Here is a 24,564-nt window from a genome sequence, read left to right on the forward strand (position 1 = left end):
GAATCACCTCTCCTCGTGCACCCTAAAACCTCTCCTCGTGCACCTCTTAGGCAGGTGCAGACTTTTTCCCAGACTCCCTCCCGGCTAGCTGGGGCGCACTAGCCCCCTTCAGGCTGTGTTCACGTGGCCAACCCCAGGCCCCTCCCTCCTGGGATCTGACCTCCGAAGCCCGAGCCTCAGCTCGCAGCCCCGCCCCCCCCGGCGGGTGAGCAGACAAGCCTCTCGGGCTGGTGAGTGCTGGTCGGCACCGATCCTCTGTGCAGGAAGCTCTCCACTCTGCCCTCTGCACCACTGTCGCTGTGCTCTCCTCCGCGGCTCCGAAGCTCCCCCCTCCGCCCCCCCGCAGTCTCCGCCTGCGAAGGGGCTTCCTAGTGTGTGGAAACTTTTCCTCCTTCACAGCTCCCTCCCACTGGTGCAGGTCCCATCCCTATTCTTTTGTCTCTGTTTTTTGTTTTTTCTTTTGCCCTACCCAGGTACGTGGGGAGTTTCTTGCCTTTTGGGAGGTCTGAGGTCTTCTGCCAGCGTTCACTAGGTGTTCTGTAGTTGTTGTTCCACATGTAGACGTATTTCTGATATATCTGTGGGGAGGAAGGCGATCTCCATGCCTCACTCCTCCGCCATCTTGAAGGTCCCCCCATCTCCCTGTCCTTTTTATTCACAGGAGTCATCGCCTGGAGGGCTGGGACCTTCACCCAAGGTCCTGCCTCCACTGGGAGGCAGTCAGTGAGGATGTCATTCCCACCTCCACCAGATCCCTGTCTCTCGGGAATGTGGGGCTTCATGAGACTTCATTTCATAAGGCATTTTTCCAAGTTGCAGTAATTCAGAGACCTCACTGCCTCTCCTTTGTCTCTTCACTCCCCTTACTTTTCTCTCACTAACATCACAAGTGAAATACTAAGAAATAACATTTCTTGAGTGCTTACTGCAGCGTTTGGAAGGCTTTACATGCGTCGTCCCAGCAGCCCTATGTGGGGGATGTACTCATCCCTGCTTTAGAAATGAGGTCTCCCAAAAAGCCGAGGAGCTTGTTTCTCCAGCCGTCCCACGGGGTGACCCCTGAGGTGTCGAGAGTGTATTTTGCACCTTCTCCCCTAGTGTCTTGTCTGCATAGTCTCCCCAGCCATCTCAACACAAAGCCCTCAAGTGGCTGAAGAGGACCCGCTTTAGGGGGGTGTTCTCAGGAAGAGCAATCTCCTCATGTCATCTGCCACTCGCCTTTTTTTTAATTTGATAAAAACATACAGAGCATAATATTTATCATTTTAACCATTTGAAAGCATACAGCTCAGTAATATTAAATACATTCACAGTGTTGTGTAAGCATCACCCCTAACTACACCTGAATCTTTTTCATCTTCTCCAACAAAAACTCTGTACCCATTAACAATAAACACCCCCCACCCAGCCTCTGGTAACCTCTATTCTATTTTCTGTCTCTGAATTTGCCTACTCTAGGTAGGAGAGTGGAATCATAACGGTATTTGTCCTATGTGTCTCGCTTCTTTCACTCCACGTAATGTTTTCACGGTCCATTCATGTTGTCGGATGTGTCAGGACTTTATTCATTCTATGGCTGAATAATATTCCACTGTATGGATATATCACTTTGTTTATCCATTCGTCCATAGATGGACACTTGCATTGTTTCTACCTTTTGACTATGGTAAATGCTGCTGCTATGAACATTGGGGCACACGTTTCTGCTTGAGTCCCTGCTTGCACTTCTTTTAGATAAACACCAAGGAGTGGAATTTCTGGGTCATATGGTAGTTCTATGTATAACCTCTTGAGAAACCACTAAATTGTTTCCTGCAGCCTGCCACTGGCTTCTAGGCTAGCCTCTGCCTTGACCTTCCTGTGCCTATCTTCCTACCTGTCAAATCAGGACTTAAACAAGATGCAGCCCAGCTCTCCAGAACTGGAGAGACCAACCTCACACTTATGACAGGGCCATGGCGACTCCAAGCCCTCTAGGCCCCAAGGAACTAGCCCTGCCCACCACTCCGCCCTCCCCCTAGAGCTCCCCGCTACAGCAGTGGCCCTGGGGTGGGGTGGGGGGCAGTGAAGAAAGCCAAATAGGTGGGCACCGTCACTAGGCCTCAGGATTCTCTTGCCTGGAACTGTCCCATTCTGTCTTGATCATCACGGCCTCCATGCCCCTAGCAAGACCTGGCACGTAGCAGGTGCTCCAGAAACACTGTTGAATGAATGAATGTTGGCATGCATTTCTCCCTGCCTCACAGGACGATGAGCTTGTTGGGTGAGGGGGAGACAAGGAGACTGGGGACGGTGGGAGAGCAAGCACTGGAGCTGGGAAGAAGAGCCGAGGCTAGGCTGCAGGGAAGGCCTCAGCTCCTGCCTCTCCACTGCCCCCCACGGCCCTGCCCCCACCCAGAAAGGCCAACTCTTCCCCCTTTCACCTTGAAACAGTTTGAGACCCAGTGTGGGGAGCCACTATTTGGGAGGAAGGGACTTCCAACCAGAGCCAACCAAGGTGGCCCTGCCCTCAGGCACAGGTGCACAAACTCATGATAGATGCCAAAAGGAGGATGAGATCTCAAGGTTTCTAGTTTGTTTTTACCTTTATCACCCATTTCTTAAGTGCCTACTGTGAGACATGCCCTGTGTAAATATGCACGATTTCATTTACTTTTCCTAAGAGCCCTACTTTGTAAGTGAGGAAACTGAGGCTAAGAAAGGTTTGATGACTAGTCCAAAGTCTCCCAGTTACTCAGTGCTGGGAAAGGTAAGATTCGAACCAGGGGTTCTGCTGCCAATGGCCCCGGGTATGTCCTGCTCCTGCCTCCAGTCCACACCCCACCCCACCTGTCTTCCCTGGGCATCCACCCCTCAGCTACTGCAGAACTGGGGCGGTGCCCAGGCGCCCTCAGTCACTCTTCCTGTCCTGGCCAGGCCACAGGGCTCTCACTAGGGCTCCCTCCCCTCTGGTTCCTCGCTCCTCCACTCTGGTCCACCTTGCACTGGAGGCTCCTAGCCCACCCTGGCTGTCCCGCTCTGTCCTCCTCAACATTGGGAAATGACTCCTGCAGGTTGTACATCGTTCTCCAGGGGCTAGAACGAGGGGTGCACTTGGGACACTCACTGAGCCCAGCTCCCATGCCCACCCTCTGGACCAGAAGAGGGTGGGGAAGGCTGGCTGGGAATTCCAGGGAGCCTGAAGGGAAAGTAGAGGGCACACATTTACTGGGCATCCCTGACACATTTACTGGTGTCAGGCAGCACGCTTCTCTGTCACTCTAACCCCCTCAGCTGCCAGGCAAGGACCCCACAGGCAGGACAGGAGGGGCACTGGCTCAAGGCCATGCAGACTGGCCCCGAAGGACCCACTCCTTAGCAGCCGCTCCCTTCCGTCCCCAAGGGCCCTCTCCTCTCTCAGGAGGCCGGCTGCTAAGGGAGCAGCCCGTTGCTGGAGGCAGCTCAGGGGAGGGGCCCGGGGACAGGACTCCAGCCTGGCCAGAACCCCTCCCTGCCCCTTAAAGAGCAAACTGGGAAGAGGAGAGACAGAAAGCCTGTGTTTAAGCTGGAGCCGGCAGCCTAAACATAAACATCTGTTTCTCATTTCAAAAACAAAACAGAAGTATGGTTTGCTGAACCAGTTCACAGGGCAAATGACATGGCAGGGGATTCTATAACTTTGTGAAGAACCCAAACTGCTTTCAAGTCCTTTGGAAACCATTAAGACCACGCAAATGTGCTTATTAAGCAAACCGTGCAAATTAGCTTATAAACCATGAGCAATCCCTCATGCTTCTGATCTGGTATGTAAGCAGGTGCTGCAGGCGCCGCCACTGGGCCCAGAAGGTGCCTTACTCCTGGTTTTCATCTATAGTGTATCTGAAAATAATACTAGGGCTTTCCTTGAAAAGGTTCAGTGATGTAGACGTTCTGGTCAATTCTTCCATAATTATGTCCCCCAACTGTTTCCAAAAAGCAGTTGTTTGTTTATTGTTTTGTTGTATCAACAAACTGAGCAAAAGGGCCTTTATTGGTACCATCTGGAGTGAAGAGCATTCCCACAGCCCTCCCAGACCAGATGTGTGCAGTGGGCTATGCCCTTGTTTGCTACGTGACCTAGAGCAAATGGGTTCCCCTCCGAGTCCTCTGTTCCTCACATCGCCTGGACACACTAACACCTCAGAGTTTAAGATCACACGTGGGCTCCTCTGTGGTAAAGGACCGGATGCGGAAGCACCTACAAACACGCCAGGTGTAACGGCATCGGGAAGGGGCCCCACTTAATGGGTTGATGCCTGTCCTGCCCCAGATCCTGTAGACAGCTGGGGAATCCTGCCTGCACTGCAGGATGGGGTCTGGGGCGGGAGAGCATTGTCAGCTCCTTTTAGAGATGTAGAAACTGGGGCTGGGAGAGTTGCAGCAATTTGTCAGGTACATGTTAGATGCTCAGAAGTACTTGTCACTCAAGAAACACTCAAGGAGATGTTACTGTGTGCAGAACCACAAAGACACGCCAGCCACAGCCTGCTGTGCTGGTCTGCTGCTCTCACCTCCCTACCCAGAGACCCACTCCCTGCTGGGGCCAACGCCCCTCCTCAGCAAACCTTCCCTGGCAAACCTCTTTACAGAGCTGCGATCCTCCTGTCCTCAGGCAAGGAGAGGGTGGGTCTAGCCAGAGAGGATGCCAGCCAGTGCCCTGACGGGGGAAGCCAAGGCAGGAAGGACAAGGGCCTGTCTCCTGCATTGGCAGGAGAGAGGGACGCAGGGATCCGGGCAACCCAAAGGGAGTGGGGTCATCTCACACAGCCACAGCTCCCCTCCACCCAGTGCCTTCATGGTCCCCGCAGCCCTGCACCCCCAGGGCTCCCACAGACGCCCACCACGCAGTGCTTCCTTTCCATGGGAGTTGGGGACGGCAGGCTGCTTTGGCCACTCAGAGCCTGGATTCTTCAGATTCTCGCCCAAAACTCTCGTGAGGAAACTTAAGCCAATGGACAATGGTATAACCTCCCCATGTGACCAAAGTTCATGCCCAGTTACTGGCAGCCACCCTGGTGGAAATGGCACCCAGGGATCCAACAGAACCCACGCGCAGCCACCTCCACAGGGGGCACCTTTCAAGAGCGCTCTCCACAGAGAGTTCTCACACAGGACACAGCTCTAAGCAGAAGCTTCTCCGTGGAGAGCAAGGCTCCCAAGGGCTGGTCCACACTAACATTTTCAGTCGAGAGCAAAGTGAGCAAAATAAGGACCGTGTAGCATGTTAAAGCTATTTCACCTAACTGGAAAGCCTGTCACTTTTATCCCCCAGAGAATTTGTCCTTCTTGTTTGGAGGGGTTAAAAATATCCTTTTATGATACGATAGCATTGTAAGGGGGGTTCATTTCTTTTTAATGGGCCAACTTCGCAAAAATCTGCATCCTGATATTCTTTTAAAAATTCTGCTTGTGGGCTTCCCTGGTGGTGCAGTGGTTGAGAGTCCACCTGCCGACGCAGGGGACACGGATTCGTGCCCCGGTCCGGGAGGATCCCACATGCCGCGGAGCGGCTGGGCCCGTGAGCCACGGCTGCTGAGCCTACGCGTCCAGAGCCTGTGCTCCGCAGTGGGAGAGGCCACAGCAGTGAGAGGCCCGCGTACCACCAAAAAAAAAAAAAAAAAAAGAAATTCTGTCTGTCTGCACAATCAAGAATTTGGGGAACCACTGGAGAGAACACGTAAAGGAGCCCTCACCCGCTTTGGGGGGGGGGGTCACAGATTTTCTATTTGTTTTGAGAGCCTGATGCAAACACTGGATGCTCTCCTGAGCAGAGTATATAAACACAATTTCACACACAACTTCAAGCGTCTGAAGCCCATGGCACCCTCAGTGAAGAAGAAGGAAGACGGGCACCACGAGCTAGTGCCTGGGCAGGCACCCACCCACACAGCCTTAGGAAACGCGGTTTGTGTGGGTCTCCAGGCTCTGGGTTAGTGACTGGTACCAATCCGGATGCTCGGATGGATCTGAAGAGGAAGGGAAAAGAAAGAGCGCTGGGCAGGAAGTCAGCACACGGAGTCTGCCCTTGGCTCCCTGCACGACCTTGGATGTCACTGCCCTTCCAGCCTCAGATCCCTCCTTTGCTTAGTGCAGAGGTGTACGAGCTCCCTTCGGGTATCATATGCCCGTAGTGAATGAATTTCCAGCAGTGAATGCCATATTCCAGTAGTATGGAAATACTCACTAAAGGCTCATTCATTCATTCTTGCCAAAAATATTTACTGTACCTGCGAGTTGCGAGATCCTGGGACATTCAAAAATGCATAAAGCACAGTCCCCAGCACCCAGTAGCCTCCAGTCTACAGAGAAGGCACTGGGTCACCAGCATGGGTTTGAGGGCAGCTTGACGATCTGAATCCCAGATCCCTTAGGGATACAATGTGAGCCTTGAGTAAATTGTGAAACTTCTCTTGGTCTTGTAAAAGAGAGATCATAATCCCAGCCTCATCTGACTTGCAAGGCTTTGGTGAAATAATGAACGCAACGCCCCACACAATGTACGAAAACCACCCACAGGCACTCAAGAAATCAAACTCTCCTTCCCCTCTCCTGGGAAACACCAAATGCCTTGTGAATTATCAAGTCATCAAACATTTACTGACTGCATTCTGTGTGCCAGGCCACCACAGACCCTGAGATGCAAAGACTGATCACTGGTAGCCCTTCCTTTAAGGAATTACAAGTTAGTGGAGGTCTAGAGAAGTCGATGGACAACAGTGTGAAAGTGTTTTTGAGAAGTGGACCCCGGAGTATGGGGCTGTTCTTCATACAATACTTCCAACCTTCCTGTAGTTTTGAAATTTTCATAATGAAATGCTGGAGGACATGTGGGCACAGCATCTTGAGAAGTCAGAACCCTTTCTCTAAGTATCTTCAGGACACTTAGATCGCAGTGGTGAGGAGACCTGAATCAAGCTGAACTTGAAGCACAGGAGCAGTGGGCTAGGAAGGGAGGGAAGGCACGCCAGGCAGAGGGAGGAACAGAGGGAAATTCTGGAGGTGTCACTGGATCAAGGTACCTGGGCTTCCTCCTTTGTAAAATAAGAACAGGCCTACCTCGTCGGGCTGTCGTGGAACTACTGGAGGTGATGGCATCCGTGCAGCGCCTGGGAGAAGGCTGTGCTGGTTATCCCGTCTGTCCCTCTCTCCGTTCCCCATCTCCAGAGGCGGACCCACCCCGTGGACCATGTTGCTGGCACCTCCTGCAATCAAAGGGAGGCACTGACGGGAGATCAGAGGACAAGACGAGGGAGGAGTCAAGGCATTTGCTCCTCCTCCCTCAGCCCCAGGCTCAGTGATGCTGCTCTGGCCACAGTTACCCCCTTCTCAACTCAAGTTTCTGCTGGATGGTCCCCAGAGTCCCCTGAAGATACCTGTGGCAGGCTCAGGTAACACTGTGCTGTCCCCTTGCCCCCTCAAATCTAGGGGAGGTTACTGCTTCCCCCTGTAACTAGTTCCTGAGTGCCTCTCACCATTCCAAGCTGGTTCCCTTAACCCTGCCCACACATCTGCAAATGGTCCTTTCATTAAATTGTCTTTGAACTTGGAGCTAAGGCTGCCATCCATTCTTTGCCAGGATCCTAACTGCTACAGGGCCTAGTGCATAGTATGAGCTATTTTCATATACAAATTATGATTAAGCATATGCTCTAGTTTCCCCTTCCCAACCCACAGCCCTCAAAATGTCATTAAAAGTATTTATTTTTTAAATTCTATGCCAGAGCTAGAAAAACAAGAGGTCAGAAATTGTGAGGAATCCCTGAAAGACAGAGACTGATGGAACTGGATGGACAGGGGAAATGACAGCCCACAAGCCACGCAGCTGAAAGCCTCTGAGAGAGGAGGGACCAGCTTTAAGGAAGCTTTCAGCTCACAGATGCCAAGCCAGGAGGCAGGAGGAAGCCTGGACCCCTATCAGGACAAGGCTGGAGAATTCCAGCAGAAGCAGCTGGAGAATTTGGCTCTCCCCGTGCCCCCCTCAGCAGCACAGGTCAAGTCTGGGTAGCAGTGGAGTCTGCCAGGTAGTAGCAGCGAGTGGGGCACTCGGGGCAGCATCCTAGGGCTGCTATCCACCTAGCGGCGAGGGGGCACCCTCATCCAGAAGGGCAGCCACCGGCACACGCTGTCGCCAGCAGGTCCCATCCCTTCCCAGGAGTCACCAGTCCAGGCTATGTGCAATAGTCACAAGGCTTACCAACAGGATAACCTGAAATCTCAAGACAAAGTTGAGCGCACAACCAAATCCACCAACCACTGAGAGAACCAACAACATGAAAAACAAACACCAAACTCAGTAAAGAGAAGAACTAAACTAACATCCACGGAAACAGAACTGAATAAGCCCTCAAATAATTAATATCTTCAAAGAGATGAGCCTTCTAACACTTCTAGGCTTGCCCTAAAAAATATTGAATTGGAAATCTTATCAATTAAAAATGTGACCTGGGAGGGTTGGTGGTAGGAAATACATCCACTACACACCAATTAGAACGGCTAAAGTCAAAAAAGATCGACAATTCCAAGGCTGGTAAGAATGTGGAGGGACTAGAACTCCCGTAAGCTGCTGGTGGGGATGAAACCATCTGGAAAATAGTTGGGCAGTTTCTTAAAATTTTAAACACACACATACCACACTGTGCAGCCATTCTCCTCCTAGGTATTTATCCAAAAGAAATGAAAACATATGTCCATACGAAGACTTGTACATGTTCATAACAGTTTTGTTTGGAATAGCCAAAACTTGGAAACAACCCAAATATCCAGTAACAATTTGGATTAACCAACGGAGGGTACAGCCGTACGATGGAATACCACTCAGCAATACAAAGGAATGACCAACTGATGTACGTTAAACATGGATGACCTGGAAATAAATATGCTGAGTGAAAGAAGCCAGAAAATAAAGAGTACACACTGATGGTTCCATTTATATAAAACCCTAGAAAATGCAAACGAATCTAGGATGACAAAAAGCAGATCAAAGTGTCCCTGCGGAGAGGGATGGGGGAGGGAAGGTCAGGAAGGAGCAATTATAAAGCGATATAAGCAAACTTTCAGAGATGATGGATATGGTCATTATCTTGATTACGATAATTTCACAGGTGTATACCTATGTCAAAACTTAACAAATTATACACTTCAAATATGTACAGTTTATTGTATATCAATTATACCTCAATAAAGTTGTTTTTAAAAAACTTTCTGGAACTGTAAAAAAAAAGAAAAGTTTGTATTGGAAAAGGAGAGTTAAAATGAACAATATTTTCCTCATCTATTTTTGTGCATGTTAGTTTTTACAGGGTACCTCTGAGTGAAAGAGTAAGAGATATAATTAGTAGTCACTTGACAAATCTTAACAAACATTTGGGGGCATATTTTCCAGAAAGTGAGAGAGTTAATGACTCCAATATCCAGGTAATACATCCTTTTGCAATTCCAGTGTTTTCCAATTCTCAAAGCTTATAACAAAATTACACGAGTACCCATTTGACTGACAGCTAATAGAAAAAAAATGTTTTAATGCTTTGATGAGAGATCATGATGTGATTTTTGGCATATTACTCAGAAGAGGTTCATAGAATCAAACAGCAGTACTATAGCAAAAAGTCACCTCTACTAGTTTATGTGATCACAGATTCTCAATGTTTACATTTATAAGAACAAAAATAGGTTATCTGAAGATAACAAACAGAAAAACTTGCAAATGTGACCAAGGAAAACATGTAAGATATTCATTAAGATTGAGAAAGAAGACAGGCACAGATGCACAGGAACCTTCTACATACTTAAGAGAATATTACAAGGTTTTCCCTGGAGTCCCAGTGGTTAGGACTCCGCCTTTCCAATGCAGCGGGTGTGTGGGTTTGATCCCTGGTCGGGGAACTAAGATCCTGCATGCCGCTGGGTGCGGCCAAAAGAAAAGAGAGAATATTACATATGATTTTACATTAATAAATTTGAAAATCTTGACAGATGCCCATGTGTTATCCTGGGAAAATGTTGGTATTTTACCAAAATTGACCCAAGGAAAACTAAAAGTCCAGAAAAGAGTAATAAAGATTTAAAAAATTAAAAATCCACTCGAGAGTTTTTAAACTTAGGATGGAAAGTCAGAGATGGTTGTTGGAAGATGAATGGATGCTAGAGGCAATGGCAATCACATGTCTACTGTACGGACCCATGTACACACAGGGACCTAACATATGACAAGGGTTGCAGTTCAAGAAGTAGAGAAACTTGGCTACTCGATAAATAACATAGGCCAACTGGATCCGCATTTGGAAAAAAATAAATTATATTCTCTACCACATGTCATTCACAAACATTTATTCCGGGTGAATTAAAGAAAGAAACATAAAGGACAATACTGTACAAGCAATCAAAAAAAACCAGGAAGTAGATAAGTAACCTTGGGTAGAGAAGGTCTGCTGACACAAGACACAAAATATAAAAGGCAAAAATCTGACAAAATAAACTCCAAAACAATTACGGATAAACTGGAAGAAAGAACTGGCTGTATATCTATCTACCTACAAATGAAACAGACTGTATTAAAATTTTTACACCTATTAGTTTGAAAGAGACAACCCAGTAGAAAAATAAGCAAACATATAAGAGAGCAAATCCAAATGGCCAATAAACCTATAAAAAGATGTTTCATCTCATTAGTAATTGGGAAAATCATATTAAAATAAAAACAAAAGACTCTTTCCTAATCAGATGGGCAAAAATTAAAAGACTGGTGACTTCAAATGTTGGAGTGGGAATGGGGAAATGTGTGTTTTCATAAACTATTGATGTTTTAATTCAGGGTGAGGTGGGCAGATGGTAGGAAAAGAAAGAATATACTAAGGGGAGGCGCAAAATGAAACTCAAAAGCCCCCATCATAGATAATCTACCAGAGTGATGCATAGGAAACACGTACTTCTTGTGGGTGTTGAGGGGAACCTCTTGAAAGAACACAGGGGTTTGAAAAGCGCTGAGTGTAAGAACCACAAGACCTTGTAGGAGGGTTTTCAAAGTAATCATGCTTTCCCCTCACCCCGCTCCCAACCCACCCCAGCAAAGGCACACTTCCAGAAGGACTGACATCTCTCTCCCCATCACTGAAAATGTCAGAGGATTCCAGTACCCAGAGCTGGCACCGACATCCACCTTTGAAATGAGCACGGGCTTGGAGTCAGACACTCTCTTGGCACATAGATCAATGGAACAGAATAGAGAGCCCAGAAATAAACCCATGCACTTATGGTCAATTAATCTTTGACAACGGAGGCAAGAATATACAACAGAGAAAAGACAGTCTCTTCAATAACAGTTTGGAGGGTCCTCAAAAAACTAGAAAGAGAACTGTCCTATGATCCAGCAATTCCACTCCGGTATATCCAGAAAAAAACAAAAACACTAATTCAAAAGATGCACCCCAATGTTCACAGCAGCACTATTTACAATAGCCAAGACATGGAAGCAACCCATTGCCCATCAGCAGACACACAGATAAAGAAGATGTGGTATTATATATGTGTGTGTGTGTGTGTGTGTATACACACACACACACACACACACACACACACACACACATATTACTCAGCCTTAAAAAAAGAATGAAATTCTGCCATTTGCAGAAACAAGAATGGACCTAGAGAATATCATGCTTTGTGAAATAAGTCAGAGAAAGACAAATACTATAGGATATCACTTATATGTGGACTCTGAAAAATACAACCAACCAGTGAATACAACCAAAAAGAAGCGGACTCACAGATACAGAGAACAAGTTATTGGTTACCAGTGGGGAGAGGGAAGGGGGGATGGGTAATACAGGGGTAGGGAAGTAAAAGGTACAAACTATTAGGTGTAAAATAAGCTACAAGGATATACTGTACAACATGGAGAATATAGCTAATATTTTATAAGAACTATAAATGGAGTATTACCTTTAAAAATTGTGAATCACTATATTACATACCTGTAACATATACTGTACAGCAACTATACTTCAATAAAAAATAAGTAAATAAAATTAAACACATATGAGATTCTATTGTGAGCCACAAAAGTAGCGAGAAGTTTTTAAAAAGTGGACTAGGCGGCGCTGGCCAGGCATGATAAACAGTGAGCTCATTAATTGCTATTTGAGACTATCCAGTAGGACATTTCTGGAGGACAAACTGAAAACCTTTATAACGGTTTACTTAGGAAATATTCCCTTTATTTAGGAAATAATCAGAGGTTGGCACTGCCATTCGCAGATTTAAGGGTGTCCACCCAGATAACTCCAAGCGCCTCAGCCCTGCCTTCCCCACCCCACCCCATCCACAGAGAAGGTGGGCAACGATTTCCTTCCACACGGGCCCCAGTCCACAGGCCCCGCAGCCCCACACTCGAGATGGAAGGGCAGGGCGGTGCGAGAGAGAGAAAGACAACTGAGTCTGGCTGGAACTCTAACATATGAAGCTGGAAACCGGGCTGATGGTGTCCCTACGCAGTGCCAGAGAAGGCCGCCTTAACCAGCAAGAGGGACAAGGAAGCTGCCCAGAGAGGCCAAGGAGAGGGTGAGGGTGTGTCATTCAGGTCCTCAGAGTGGCAGACACCACGATGGGATCAGATGTGCAAGAGATTTGTGGAAACCCGTGAAGGATAAAGGAGGAGGTGGCAGAAGGCAGGAAGACCACGATGCGGGTCTGACGCCCGTGAAAGGAGAGAGGGAGCGAGAGCCCCACGCTGCAGGGTGGGTCTGGGGAACCCCCAGCCAGACCAATGGGGAGGCCCCGGGCAAGGCTGCCACGGGTAGAAACAGCGTGGCTAGTGGCTCGAGAGCCCTGCCGGCCTCAGTCATCGTCTGGGAGAGCCCGAGCGGGGAAAGGGCTGGAGACAGAGCGCGGCCTTGGTGTGTGTTGGATCGAAGCTGCAGTGGCTGGAGTTGTGCCATCTGCTCTTGCAGCGGGTTCTCCTGAGGGGGGATTGGAGCGGCGCACCCCCGGTGATGCTGCAGAGGGCATCCAGGGCTCGCTGGACAGTATTCCAGTTTCCAGTCCTGGTCGTCCCAAGACCCTGCCGCACCTCCATCAGGGTCCCAGGAGATCCTTCTACTGATCATAGTTTTACAATCCCCTCATCCCTGGCAGAGAAGTGCTGAACCACCGCACATACGGACACACGTGCACACTGGTGTATACACCACTGCACTCACATCCAGAAGCCACACAGAGCATGCCTGGACTCTGCTGTGCTGGGAAATAACCCCAGGAGGCCTCCCCTCCAAGGCTGGGGAGGTCACTAACCCTATGCGGTCAGAGCTCTGGGTTCCATTCTCACCACCCCCAGCTGACCTTGGAACTACAACCCAGAGGGTCTGATTCCCCTAATCCTGGAAGAGCTTAGAGAGAAGGCTCAGGTCAGCACTCTCTCTGCCTCACTCTCCCTACTGCCTCTTTACACGCCAATTTCTCAACACAAGTGTGTTCAAGCCTTCAGGGGCCTAAAGGGACCAAGGGGAGCCTGCAGGGATAAGAAAAGGAAATAGAGGTGGAGGACCACCCTCCTTCATAGCCCTTGAAATTCCATTTTGTTCCATTTCCCTGGATATAACAGTCCTTCACACTTTAGCATGAATTAGTCTGTTATGTTGCCTTCTTCAAGAAGGGGCTCAGCACGTCAGCCGTGGGCATCCAGAGTGAGATGGTCAAACATAGTTGGGGATGTGAAGGAAGAAGAGAGACATCCAGGAAAATCCACCTTCTCTGAGAATCCGGTGCACTACGGGCAGGTGCTCTTGGCTCTCCCTGCCCTCCCACCCTTACTCTGAAGTAGCAGGGACCCCAGCTTGCATCAGTTCTGTAACACCTGACCCACGCTGAAGACATAGGCAGCCAAGCGCACTTCACATTTAGCCACTTTTAATGCTCAAAAGCTCTGTACAAAAAAAAAAAAAAAAAAAACCACAAATGAATCCTCACAACACCCCTGTGAGGTACGTAGGCAAGTATTATTCTCCCATTTTACAGATAGGGAAACTGAGGCAGAGAGGTGATGTGACCAGCCAGTAGTCCCAGCACAGCTGAAAGGCAGGGCCAACCGTGAGAATGCAAAGGATCCCTCCCAGTTCAGCCCTGATCTCTGACCCCTCATCTAGACCTTGTCTGCAACAAAATTAACACTTTTTACTACATGCAAAAATAAAACCAAAAACAACAACAAATCTGGAAAGGTAGTGAACAGACATACAGTAGATTTGCAAAAGAATTCAGCCAAAATGGTCATAAATTTTCCAACACTAGGTAGATGTGAACAACTCTGGCCTCTTCCCCCTTTTCAAAACACCATGACCGGTGACACATCACCTGTTTCTCTGCACAAGTGCCGGTGTCCAACCAAGAGAGACCTCCCTGGCCCCAACGAGCCAGGCCAGGAGGACAGCGTCCACACCACTCAGCCCCTGTGCTTCGGGGGACACCAGCCCCAAGAGGGAGAGCCGCAGACTCAGCTCAACACCGCCTGCCTCTCCGAGCAACCCTCCCACTGTCTGCACAGAGCTGGTCCCGGCAGCTGCTAACTCAGCAGCACTTGGCCCCTTCTGCCCCCACTGGAAGGATGCTCAGCAATGATGGCCTGGAATCCACGTGCCCCCTCACGCCATCCTTGGCCCACTCTCACATGCCCCACTGCTCACTCAGGGCCACCCGGCAGTCTCCGGGGCTCCTGCCACAGCAGGTCGGGGCACAGGCCACTCTGGATGGCGGGGCAGGGAGGCAGTGCTTCCCTAGACCTCCCGCCCATGGTTCCAGAGAAATGGAGCTGGCCTCTTCCACAGGGCTGCATGCACCTTCTGGAAGCTCTTTCTTCCCCCGAGAGGGACTCCATTTCATTTTCAGCTCCCTGGAAACCTCCAAAGTCCTGCCAGCCCAGAGGAGGGGAGAGGGCAAAGGAAGGAGAGGCAGAGGCCCCTGCGGGACACACCGGGCACGTGGTTGTCCTTCAAGTCTCCAGGTTGAGACAAGGCATGAGAGGCAAGAAAACTGGGTAAAGCTGCCCTTAAGCTAACAAATCAGCCCGCACACAGTCCACTCCCCAGGGAGCCCGGGGCCCCCAGGGCGGTGCTCAGGCAGCAAAACGGGAGAAGCTGCGTGGGAGAGCCACGAGAGAGGGCAAGAGGGAAGCCAACACTGGCCAGGGCCGCTCCGCCAGGGCCCGTCGGAGCCGCTTGGGGGAGAGGGGAGGGCGAAGCGGCGAGGGGCTTCGCTTGGCAACTTGGGGAGTGAGCTCCTTGCAGACGTGATGCCACGCCGGCCTTCCCGCAGACCCTCCCCGCCCTGCCATTCACGAAGCATCACTGTGCACCAACTGTCCTATAAAAGCTCTTCCAGAGAAGGGGTCCCCAGCCATGCCGGTCTCGCTGCTAAGCTGAGGAATCATTTCTCAGGGCCGCTGTCAGTGAGCAGCACCGGCACCCCCAGCCTGCGAGGGTAGGAGGTGGCCCCGTGGGAGGCGACGGTAGCAGGGGCAGGGGGAGCGCGTCCTACAGGAAGTCCCATTCCTACAGGACGTCCCCTGCAGAGGAGGGCTCAGGGCTGTGGCTCTGCTCCTGCCACCGGCAGCGCAGCCTCGAGAAGGGCTGGTCCTCCACGCTCTCAAGCTCGGGGAAGCCCAGCTGGTTGAGGATCTCGTAGATGCCGGCCTTTGCTGCCACCTGGGGAGGACAGCAGAGATGGGGGCAGAGCTCCAGGGAAGGGGGGTAATCATTCAGGTCCCCCATCCCCCTCTGTCACACCATCCTCCCCTCACTGGGCTCCACAGATACAGGCGAGTCTGGGGCCCAGCGCTGCCTCCCCCCAGCTCAGTGACCTGCACAAGTTTGCGTCTCGATTACTATTAACTGCTCTGTGCTTCCACTCCCTTATAATAGGACTGCACAGTGTGGAGGGCGGCACTGCACAGAAAGCGCCCGGCAGGTAGTGAACAAGCGGAGAGCAGCACGGGAGGCCAAGCACGCCCCACGCCTGCGTAGCCCCGACGCTCCCATGGGGACCTCGGGAGCAGAGGCCAGCTGCTCCCGGTATTACAGCCAGGCCCTCAGGGCGCGCTGGGGAAGGCAGTGTGGGTGCAGCAGCCAGCAGGGGCCCTTTGGCCGTGAGTTCCAGCTGTGGAGCCGGCAGGCCCACCAAGGGCCTCAGCTCAGGCGGGTTAACTGGGGCCTCCCTGGACACTCTCCACACAGCCCTATGACCCAGACCCTGGCACTAGACTCAAACCACGCAACGACCAGCCTCCTTCTCTCCCCAGCGCCCCGGGGGATGGAGAGGATGCAGGCTCCACTCCAAACAGAGGCCCCTGCCCTCTGTTCATCCCGAGGCTGGAACCCACGCTAGGGGCTGGACCAGCAGTTCTCGCCCTCCTTGATGTCCCCAAACACCCACTACCCAGGTTCAGCCAGCGAGCTCCCCAGCCCCTGGTCCCCCTGATTTCAGCTCTCTGAGCAGAACCCAAGCAGAAGTGTCCTAGGTCCCCCACCACCTTCACCTCCACCTCCAAGAGGAAGCTGAGCCCAAGGCCTGCTCAAGAGGGTAGCCCCAAGGTGGCCTTGGTGTGACCCATGCCCTATCAGGACCACCCAGAAGGCTCACCTTCAGCAGAAACGCCCGGCAGCCACCACTCCCGCCACCAGGCCCTGTGGTGGCCTCCCTGCCTCTGTTCCCTCACAGCTCTGACCCCACGTGCACACAGACCTAAGCCCCCCTACCCTTCCTATACCCAGCACAGCCTCCCATCCTCCTGCACACCTGCCCCACGGGAGCTAATTCCAGCCCTGAGTCCAGATTAGAACTGCCAGGACAGTCTGGTGAGGTCAGTAGGGGCCAGTGTCCCGGTGGAGAGGTAATTACAGGCCCCTCTGCCAAGGAGGGAAGGAGGCCTTTCTCCTGCCCTAGAGGTGCCGAGGCAGCGGCTCTTCCTCTAAAAGCAGCCAAGCTGGGGGAAGAAACAGGAAGAGGCAAGCAGAGAGGGAGGGTGGAGGCGGCAAGAGAGGGCAGCGTCTTAGGCCAGACATGGTGGGCTTTGGCGCCAAACAACCTGCTCTAACGCTGACCGTGAACACGGCACCTAACCTCTCTGCGCTCAGTCTCCTCCTCTGTAGAATGGGAGCATACAGTCGCCACGTAAGGCAGACCCGCTCACACGAGCTCTGGCAGATGGCACTGTATGCATCTCACGGAATCCCCACCACAGCCTCCTGAGGTGGTGCTGACGTTGTAACGCCGAGGACAGCAGCTCAGAGGGGCTAACTAACTTGTCCGAGGTCACGGTTGCAAGGCAGCAGGGGCCGAGCCACAGCAGGAAGCCAGTAGGGCACAACAGTGGGCAGGCGTGTAGCACCCAGGTGACGCTGGCCTGGGGGACGCAGGCAGGGAGCAGGGGCTCAGCCCAGCACCCGCCCTGCTGTGTCCCCAGGCGCCTCGTCTCCTCCCTCCCCCGCCTCACCCATCCACTCACTGCCTGCTGAGCGCGGAGGCCGTGCTGGGAACCCAGAGCTGAACGAGACACGATCTCAGGCACAGGGAAGCGTCCTGTACAGTGAGATGAGAACTCTGCCCGCTCAACCCTGCCCGCCTGTCCCTGGGCCCGGGGAAGACGCACAGGGCGGTCCCGGCCCCCGCCCCCGCCCTCACCTCCCGCATCCAGGTGCTGAAGGGCTTCTGCCAGGAGCCGGCCTTCTCCAGGTGGAGGTACGCGTTGAAGAGCACCAGGCAGACGTAGCGTTCCAGGTACTGCAGGCTCCGCAGCTGCAGCCTCCGGGCCTCCCGCTCTGACTTGGCCGCTTTCGCCTAGAGGACAGACGGCACGGGGCGGGAGTCAGAGTGGGTGCTCACCCCCAGCCGGGGACACTCCACACACGCTCTACACACATACACCCGACTCACACACTCACAGACTCTCACAATCGTACACAGCCCCCCCACACACACACATATACACACTCACACACACCTCACACACATGCCCTCGGTCACACACACCCCACACACAACACAGTCACATACACACACACACACTGCATACACACACTCCACACTCACACACAAACCATACACACACACGCCGACATACTTACACACATACAGACACACTCCCACACAACACACACACTCTCCAAGGCTGGGGGCAGACACAGAAAGACCACAGAAGCAGGGTCAGCAACAGGGACGGGAGCTCAGGGAGGGACAGGCTGGGATGGAGGGTGGGGCATCGGTCTTTTGAACGGCAATCCTGAGCACCTTCTAGGAGAACAGGCCATGCTAGGGAGGGAAGGAACAGCCGAGTGACTAAAGGTAGCTTCCCAGAGAGCACAGGATGCAGCTGGGCCTTGAGGGCCTGCGTGGACTCGGATAAAGACAGTGAACACCAGACGGGGCGGCCAGAGGTGAGGATGGTGCCCAGCAGGTAGGGGGACCGGGAAGGGGCTGGCCTGGCTGGAACAAGGGTGTGAAGGGACAAGACGGGAACTGGGTTGGCCCCCAACTGTGGAAGCCACCCTGGCGCCAAGAAGTCTACCCTCTAAGCCAGCTTCCCAACCCTGGCGTGCAGATGCCTGGGCCCCACCCCAGACCAATCAGACGGGAACCTCCAGGGGGTGGGCCTGGGCACAGGGACAGTGAAAAGTCCCCGGGGCCATTCTAGGGAGCCAGGGTTGAGCTCTGTGGCTTTCGCACCGGGGAGCCACTGAAGCTTTGAGAATAGGAGGGACCTGTTAACGGAAGACTCGCGGGAGACTAACGCTCAGAAGGAAGAGGCCTTACATGGGGTCCCCTCCAGGTCCTCCTCCGTGTCGGGCCCAGTGGGAAGGCGGGGGGACAAGGCCCAGGACACACAGAGCCAGCTCTCCCCCTGCCGGGTGGCTGCCACCATATCTGAGCGTGCTCCTCCAACCCACCACAGAGGGACCGTCACCCTAGCGGGGAGCCCGGGGGACTGAACGCCACACCTCACCTTGCACTTGCACCCTCCCCCTGCTCACCCACACCACCCCCACCCTGGCCTCCAGCCAGAGCCCACGGCAGCTCTCTCTGCTCCAAGAAGAGGATGTGGCACAGCGGCCATACCTTCAGGCAGCGGGAACACCCAGGGGAGGGACAGCCAGCCCCCGGGCCTCTGGGAACCAGGAAGGGCAGCCTCCCAACAACTGGGCCACAGCTGGAAGCCCTCCCACGTAGGCACACGTCAGCCTACACGAGTCTCCTCCAGGCCGCTTCAGGAAGGCTCCTGGGTAGGCCCCCGCCCCAGACACGACACGACCCACAGCCCTAAGAACCGCGAGCTGGAGCCGGCTTGCTTGTGGGACCTGGAGTCCCGCACCTCCCACTTCTGCCTCGGGTGACTCAGCCTCTGAGGCCTCTGCCGTCTTTGCCCCCAGGGTCGTGGGAGTGGGCGGTTGGCCCACCACCCCGTCCAGAAGGAGCTCTGGAACCTTGGGGACAGCGAACAGGGCCCAGCTGGGGCAAGGGGACCACAGCCAGGGCCTTACTCCCTGGGAGACAAGACTGGGCTCTGGTCCCAGCTCTGCCATTTAAACTCTCAGCCCCACGTTGCTGGAGGTCACATCGCTCAGTAAAGTATGGCATGAGGAAGCACCTATAAACCCTGGGGGGCCACACGGGTCCAGCCATTCACAGAACGGGGGCCACAGCCATGGCACAAAGGTGGGGCACACACAGGCCCTGCCCGCAGACACTCGTGGTCTGGGGGAGACAGGGGACAACTGCCAAGCACCCAGTGCAGCCGGACCACGGGATCGAGGCAAGGCAGGTAGTGGACGAGGGAGGGCCTCCAAGACGAGGAGGATTTGAGGTGCCCTGAGAGGGGGAGGAAAGGGTCAAAGAGTGAGGCAGAGGGGGAGGGGTTTGTAGCAGCAGGGGGCCCAGAGCCAGGCAAGCCCTGACCCTACAGACAAAGGGGCCAGCGAGGGCTTCTAGATGTGAGGGTAGGAATGGCCCCAAGGCCACGGGTGCGGGAAGTTGACTGGGGCCGGTAGGGGCAGGACGTCTACTGTTTTAAGGATGGCTCAACCAACCAACTGCTCAAAGAAAAGCAGTTTTGCTTAGAAATTAGGCACTGGACCAAAAAAAAAAAAAGAAGATTTTACCTAAATACAAACTGCGGCCAATACAGCATGACTCTGCCTGTCTCTAAGGGTGACTATTTCATGCCGCGCGGCGCTGGGCATTCACCACCCGATCCCTTACGCTGCTCCCCAGTCTCCATCCAAAGGCTGGGAGCCTAGTTAAACACATTTTCTTAGAAAGAAGGAAAGGAATTCACCCACAGTGCCACCAGGCAGAGTCATTTTAAACTACTTTCAAGAGCTCAGAAGTAACTTCCTGTTGGGTGTGAAGAGGCCTCAGCTCGGGACTTGGCCCCGGGCGCAGAGCCGCGGCGGCTCTATCCTCTTGGTGCCCCTGCTCCAGAGGGGACAGAAGCCTGCTGCCCCCAGAGATTCCAGCAAGGATTCTGAGGAACACCTTGGGTGGAGAGGTCAAGTGATTCCTTCCGAGACCCTACTGGCAAGGTAGGGTGGAATTATCTCTAAATTCAGACCACTGGGTCAAGGTGACGCCGGACACCCACCGGAAGGTTCCGTGGGCGCTTCCTGCCCGACCGTAGTCTATGATTTGAGACAATGACCCATCTTCCTAGCAAAGCCCTGGTTTCCTTAAAGTCACCCCAGGTTGGCACTGTCTGGGGAAGAGGACAGGCCAGCCACCTCCAGTAGATAAAAATAGTGGAGCTGTTTTTAGATGGCCTGGCAGGCCAGGCTGTCATTAGCTGTGGTGGAGCGGACAGGGCTTCCTCGTCCACTGGGGGCTAAGCGCTAAAACAGACGGGGCCCAGGGAAAGTGGCCAGGGCCCTGGGTTCATCAGGCCTCTCAAGCTTCCTGTCTGCCCAGCATCAACGCGGGCCCCGAGGTGTGCTGCTCCTTGCTGGGCCACATGGGAGAGGCCCGTGGAGGCAGGGCTGGAAAGCCTCCCCGGGTGTGCCCAGGCCCCCTGCATGCAGGTGCCAGGCCGAGCACAACGCACGCAGATCTGATGAGGAGATTCTAATATGCCCTCCAGCAAACCCATGAAGCAAGAGGGACACTTCATGGTGCAGATGGGGCTCAGCAAGGTCACAGAGCTCCAAGCTGGGACATGAACTCCAAAACCCCAGCTCTCCTAACACCCTAGGCCTTTCCACCACAGTCAAGTCCAAGTGCTCCCTGCCTCACTCTTGCTTCCGTACCTTTACCCTCTCTCTTCCTCCTGCCTGGAATGCCCTCCCCTCCGCCGGGGCTGGCCGCATTCAGCTGTCCCTCCAGGCCCTGGACAAGCCACTGCCTCCCGAGGCTCTGAAGCATCCAGCCCCACCGCGCGCTTCCCAGCCTCCTCTGCTCTGCACCAGTTCACTAACTACTGCATTACGTTCCATCGCGAAGGCTTCTAATTGCTTCTCCAAGGCATGACTGGCCTCCTCAAGACAGCGATACGCCGGGGCGGCAGGCACCAGATTACAGCCAGGTTTCCATCTCCACCTCCCTCCCGCTGCCCTGAGCGTCTGACTAGGACCCAGCGTGCAGAGGGTGCTCAGCTGGTCAACGGGCACTCACTCCCTGGGTCATGTCGCCCTTTCAGTGTCATACTCTCAGTGTCATCTAGGACTGAGCTTCCAGATTCCCTGGGGACCCCCACGTGTGCACCTGTGCCGGGGGCTCCGGACTCAGACGTGTAACCACTGCTCAAGAGCTCCACGTGGACAAGGTTCGGGCTCCTCAAATTCCACAGCACACTCCACACGGGCCTCGGGACCGCTCCCCAAACCTGCCCTGCCCACAAGCTCGCCATCTCACAGGCGACTCCTGCTGCTAAGGCCCAAACCGACATCCCTCCTCCACTTCTCCCTTTCTCAGCCCCACATCCAGCCAATCAGGGAATCCTGTCAACTCTATGTCAACACACCCCCAGAAGCTGCCCCCTCTCACGCCCCAGTCAAGCCACCTCATCTCAGTGACGGCATCTGACTGGCCTCCCTGCCACCGCCCTCAACCCTGCCCCTGCTGTCTATTCCCCGTGCGGCACCAGAGTGACCCTGCAGTCATTACTGGAACCTCCCTGCTGCCCTCTCCCCACCCGCTCCCCAGGAACAAGCATGGCCTGGCGACCACCGCCCTCCAGCTGAGGCGGGGTCCAGACTGGGCGGGCGGCCCAAAGCCCTCAAAGATGGTCAGTTTCTAAGGGGCAGGGCCCCAGAGCTCAGACCCCACCCTTCTTCTCAAAATTGAACGCCACCCCTCTCCTTGGGGGCTTTGCATGAGTCCCTGCAGACTCCATCCTCAGGCCTGCGTGGGCTTGAAGGGCCTCACGCCCAAGGATGCTTTCCACGCCTAGTCTCCAGAAGGGAGAAAGAGGCCCTTGCCCCAGAGGCGGGTAACTGATTTTCCAAAGATGTCATATTTTGATCAGCACTTTCAAAGCATGAAGGGGCTAAACCTGGCACCATGTGCTTCTCTGATGTTCGTTCAACAAACACCAGTCACCCTTAGACCAGGTTCTGGGATTCAGTGCTGACCAGACACGGTCCTGGCCTCAGGATCCCACTGTCCCTACACATAACCAAGGTAGTCAGCCTGGTGTCCCGGCCACTGTACACCCCACTCCCACCTCACCGGTACCCAGGCAGGTGCTCACCGCCACCCCTCAAGGCAGGTGGGGCAGCAGTAGTGACCCCGGGTGACAGATGGAAAAGCAGAGGCCCAGGCAGGTCAAAGTGATTTGCCCAAGGTTGTGCCAGAAGTTACTAGCAGAGCCTGGGCTAGAACCAGGGTTTCCGACCCCCTCCCAGGGCTCTTCTGGTTGCTTGGAGAAGAGCGCCCTCTCCTGGAGACCAACGATGTGGACAAAGAACCAAAAGATACAGTGGTGGTAGAAGGGGCGGCCTTCCTATTTAATCACACAATGACTTACGCAACTGTCCGCTTTCCATCCGCTCACAGGCAGACATCTGTGAAGCCCTACTTGTGCCAGGCAGGGTCTGAGTCAGGGTTTCAGGGATGAGCCCTTGTACGTGGAACAGAGATGAGCAGCAGAAAGAGGCACCTTTAGTGACAACCACGAACTTGACAATGACAGCAATGAGCACAGAGGCAGGGTCTCAGGAGACGGAGAGGGTGCGGGGGAGAGGGGGGAGGCAGGGAGACGGTGGGGTTGAGATCTGAACCCCTCCCAAACCACTGAAAATCCCAAGCCTGATGGCGCACATTCAGAAACCACGCCTGGCACCCTGTCAGTGTTCCCCTGACGGATGCCGTTGAACAAACCAGCATAGTCACCCGGAGGGTGGAAGTGGTTCCAGCTCAGCCGTCTGATGGGAACGAAGGGAAAGCAAGGGAGGTCTCAACTACTGAGAACATGAGCCTACTCACACACTCACACACTCTCACACTCACACTTACACACACAGACCCACACCCACACACTCCATCTGAATGAAAGCTGCTCACCAATCCACTGGCTCTATTTTGGCCTGGTGTGAAAGAGCTTTGGGAAGCAACCCTTTCCTTCCATCATATTTTACGCGACAGTTCACAGCATTCCAGGGTTGCTCTAATTGCAGGGCCTGAGACACTTTACCTACCAGGATGAGGTCTCCAGGGAACAACTTTGGCCATGCCGGAGTCTTGGAGAGACAGAGAGAGACCGACTTGGGGCTCAGGGCCAGAGCTCTCTCTCTCTCTACATTTCTCTTAAGAAATACTCTTCGGGACTTCCCTGGTGGTGCAGTGGTTAAGAATCTACCTCCCAATGCAGGGGACACGTGTTCAATCCCTGCACCGGGAAGATCCCACATGCCGCAGAGCAACTAAGCCCGTGCGCCACAACTACTGAGCCTGTGCTCTAGAGCCCGCGAGCCACAACTACTGAGACTGCGTGCCACAACTACTGAAGCCCGTGCTCCTAGCGGGAGCACCTAGAGCCCGTGCTCCACAACAAGAGAAGCCACCACGGTGAGAAGCCCGCGCACTGCAATGAAGAGTAGCCCCCACTCGCTGCAACTAGAGAAAGCCCGCACAGCAACGAAGACCCAATGCAGCCAAAAACAAATAAATAAATAAATTTATTTTAAAAGAAGAAATAATCTTCGCCCTTGCGGTGCTGAGCTGGATCTCTCTGACCTCTTAGCAACTCTGCACCAATCCAGGGCAGTGCAACCAGGAAGGGCTGGTGGCTTCCTTGCCAGCCCTTTTTTTTCTGCCACAAGAGAACTGTCCCCTGGGTCATGGCCATCACAGTGAAGGAAAGGAATGCAGGCCAAGGAGTTAGGAGACTGGTGCTAACCCTGCCTCCAGCTGGTCACAAAACTTCATTAGGCCTCAGTGTCTTCCTCAGGAAAATGGGTCTAATAAAACACACCCTCACCTCCTCACCAGCTGCTCTGAGGATCAGAGGAAAGAGAGGGAAGTTCTTAGAAAACTCAAAAAGCGCGGCTCAAAGTTAAAGCATCACAGTCTATAAAATAAATC

The 24,564-nt window shown here is 53.3% G+C and overlaps 2 protein-coding genes across 10 annotated transcripts in view; both read right to left on the reverse strand.

Annotated features, from left to right (window-relative positions):
* Positions 1-9,374, reverse strand: part of ADAMTS14 (ADAM metallopeptidase with thrombospondin type 1 motif 14) — a 174,115-nt gene extending 164,741 nt beyond the window's left edge. For all 3 annotated transcript variants that reach the window (XM_033841851.2, XM_033841850.2, XM_033841854.2), the window contains exon 1: positions 7,075-9,374. The gene's annotated coding sequence lies outside the window, so the exon portion shown is untranslated. The remainder of the gene's footprint in view (positions 1-7,074) is intronic.
* A 4,526-nt stretch (positions 9,375-13,900) lies between these two features.
* Positions 13,901-24,564, reverse strand: part of PALD1 (phosphatase domain containing paladin 1) — a 90,078-nt gene continuing 79,414 nt past the window's right edge. For all 7 annotated transcript variants that reach the window (XM_073793707.1, XM_033842592.2, XM_033842594.2 and 4 more), the window contains 2 exons: positions 17,683-17,838; positions 13,901-15,707 (listed from right to left, as the gene is read on the reverse strand). In XM_073793707.1, the coding sequence (XP_073649808.1) occupies positions 15,555-15,707; positions 17,683-17,838 (309 nt within the window). In that variant the 3' untranslated portion in view covers positions 13,901-15,554. The remainder of the gene's footprint in view (positions 15,708-17,682; positions 17,839-24,564) is intronic.

The sequence above is a fragment of the Tursiops truncatus genome, chromosome 16 (assembly GCF_011762595.2).
Source record: "Tursiops truncatus isolate mTurTru1 chromosome 16, mTurTru1.mat.Y, whole genome shotgun sequence".
NCBI lineage: Eukaryota > Metazoa > Chordata > Mammalia > Artiodactyla > Delphinidae > Tursiops > Tursiops truncatus.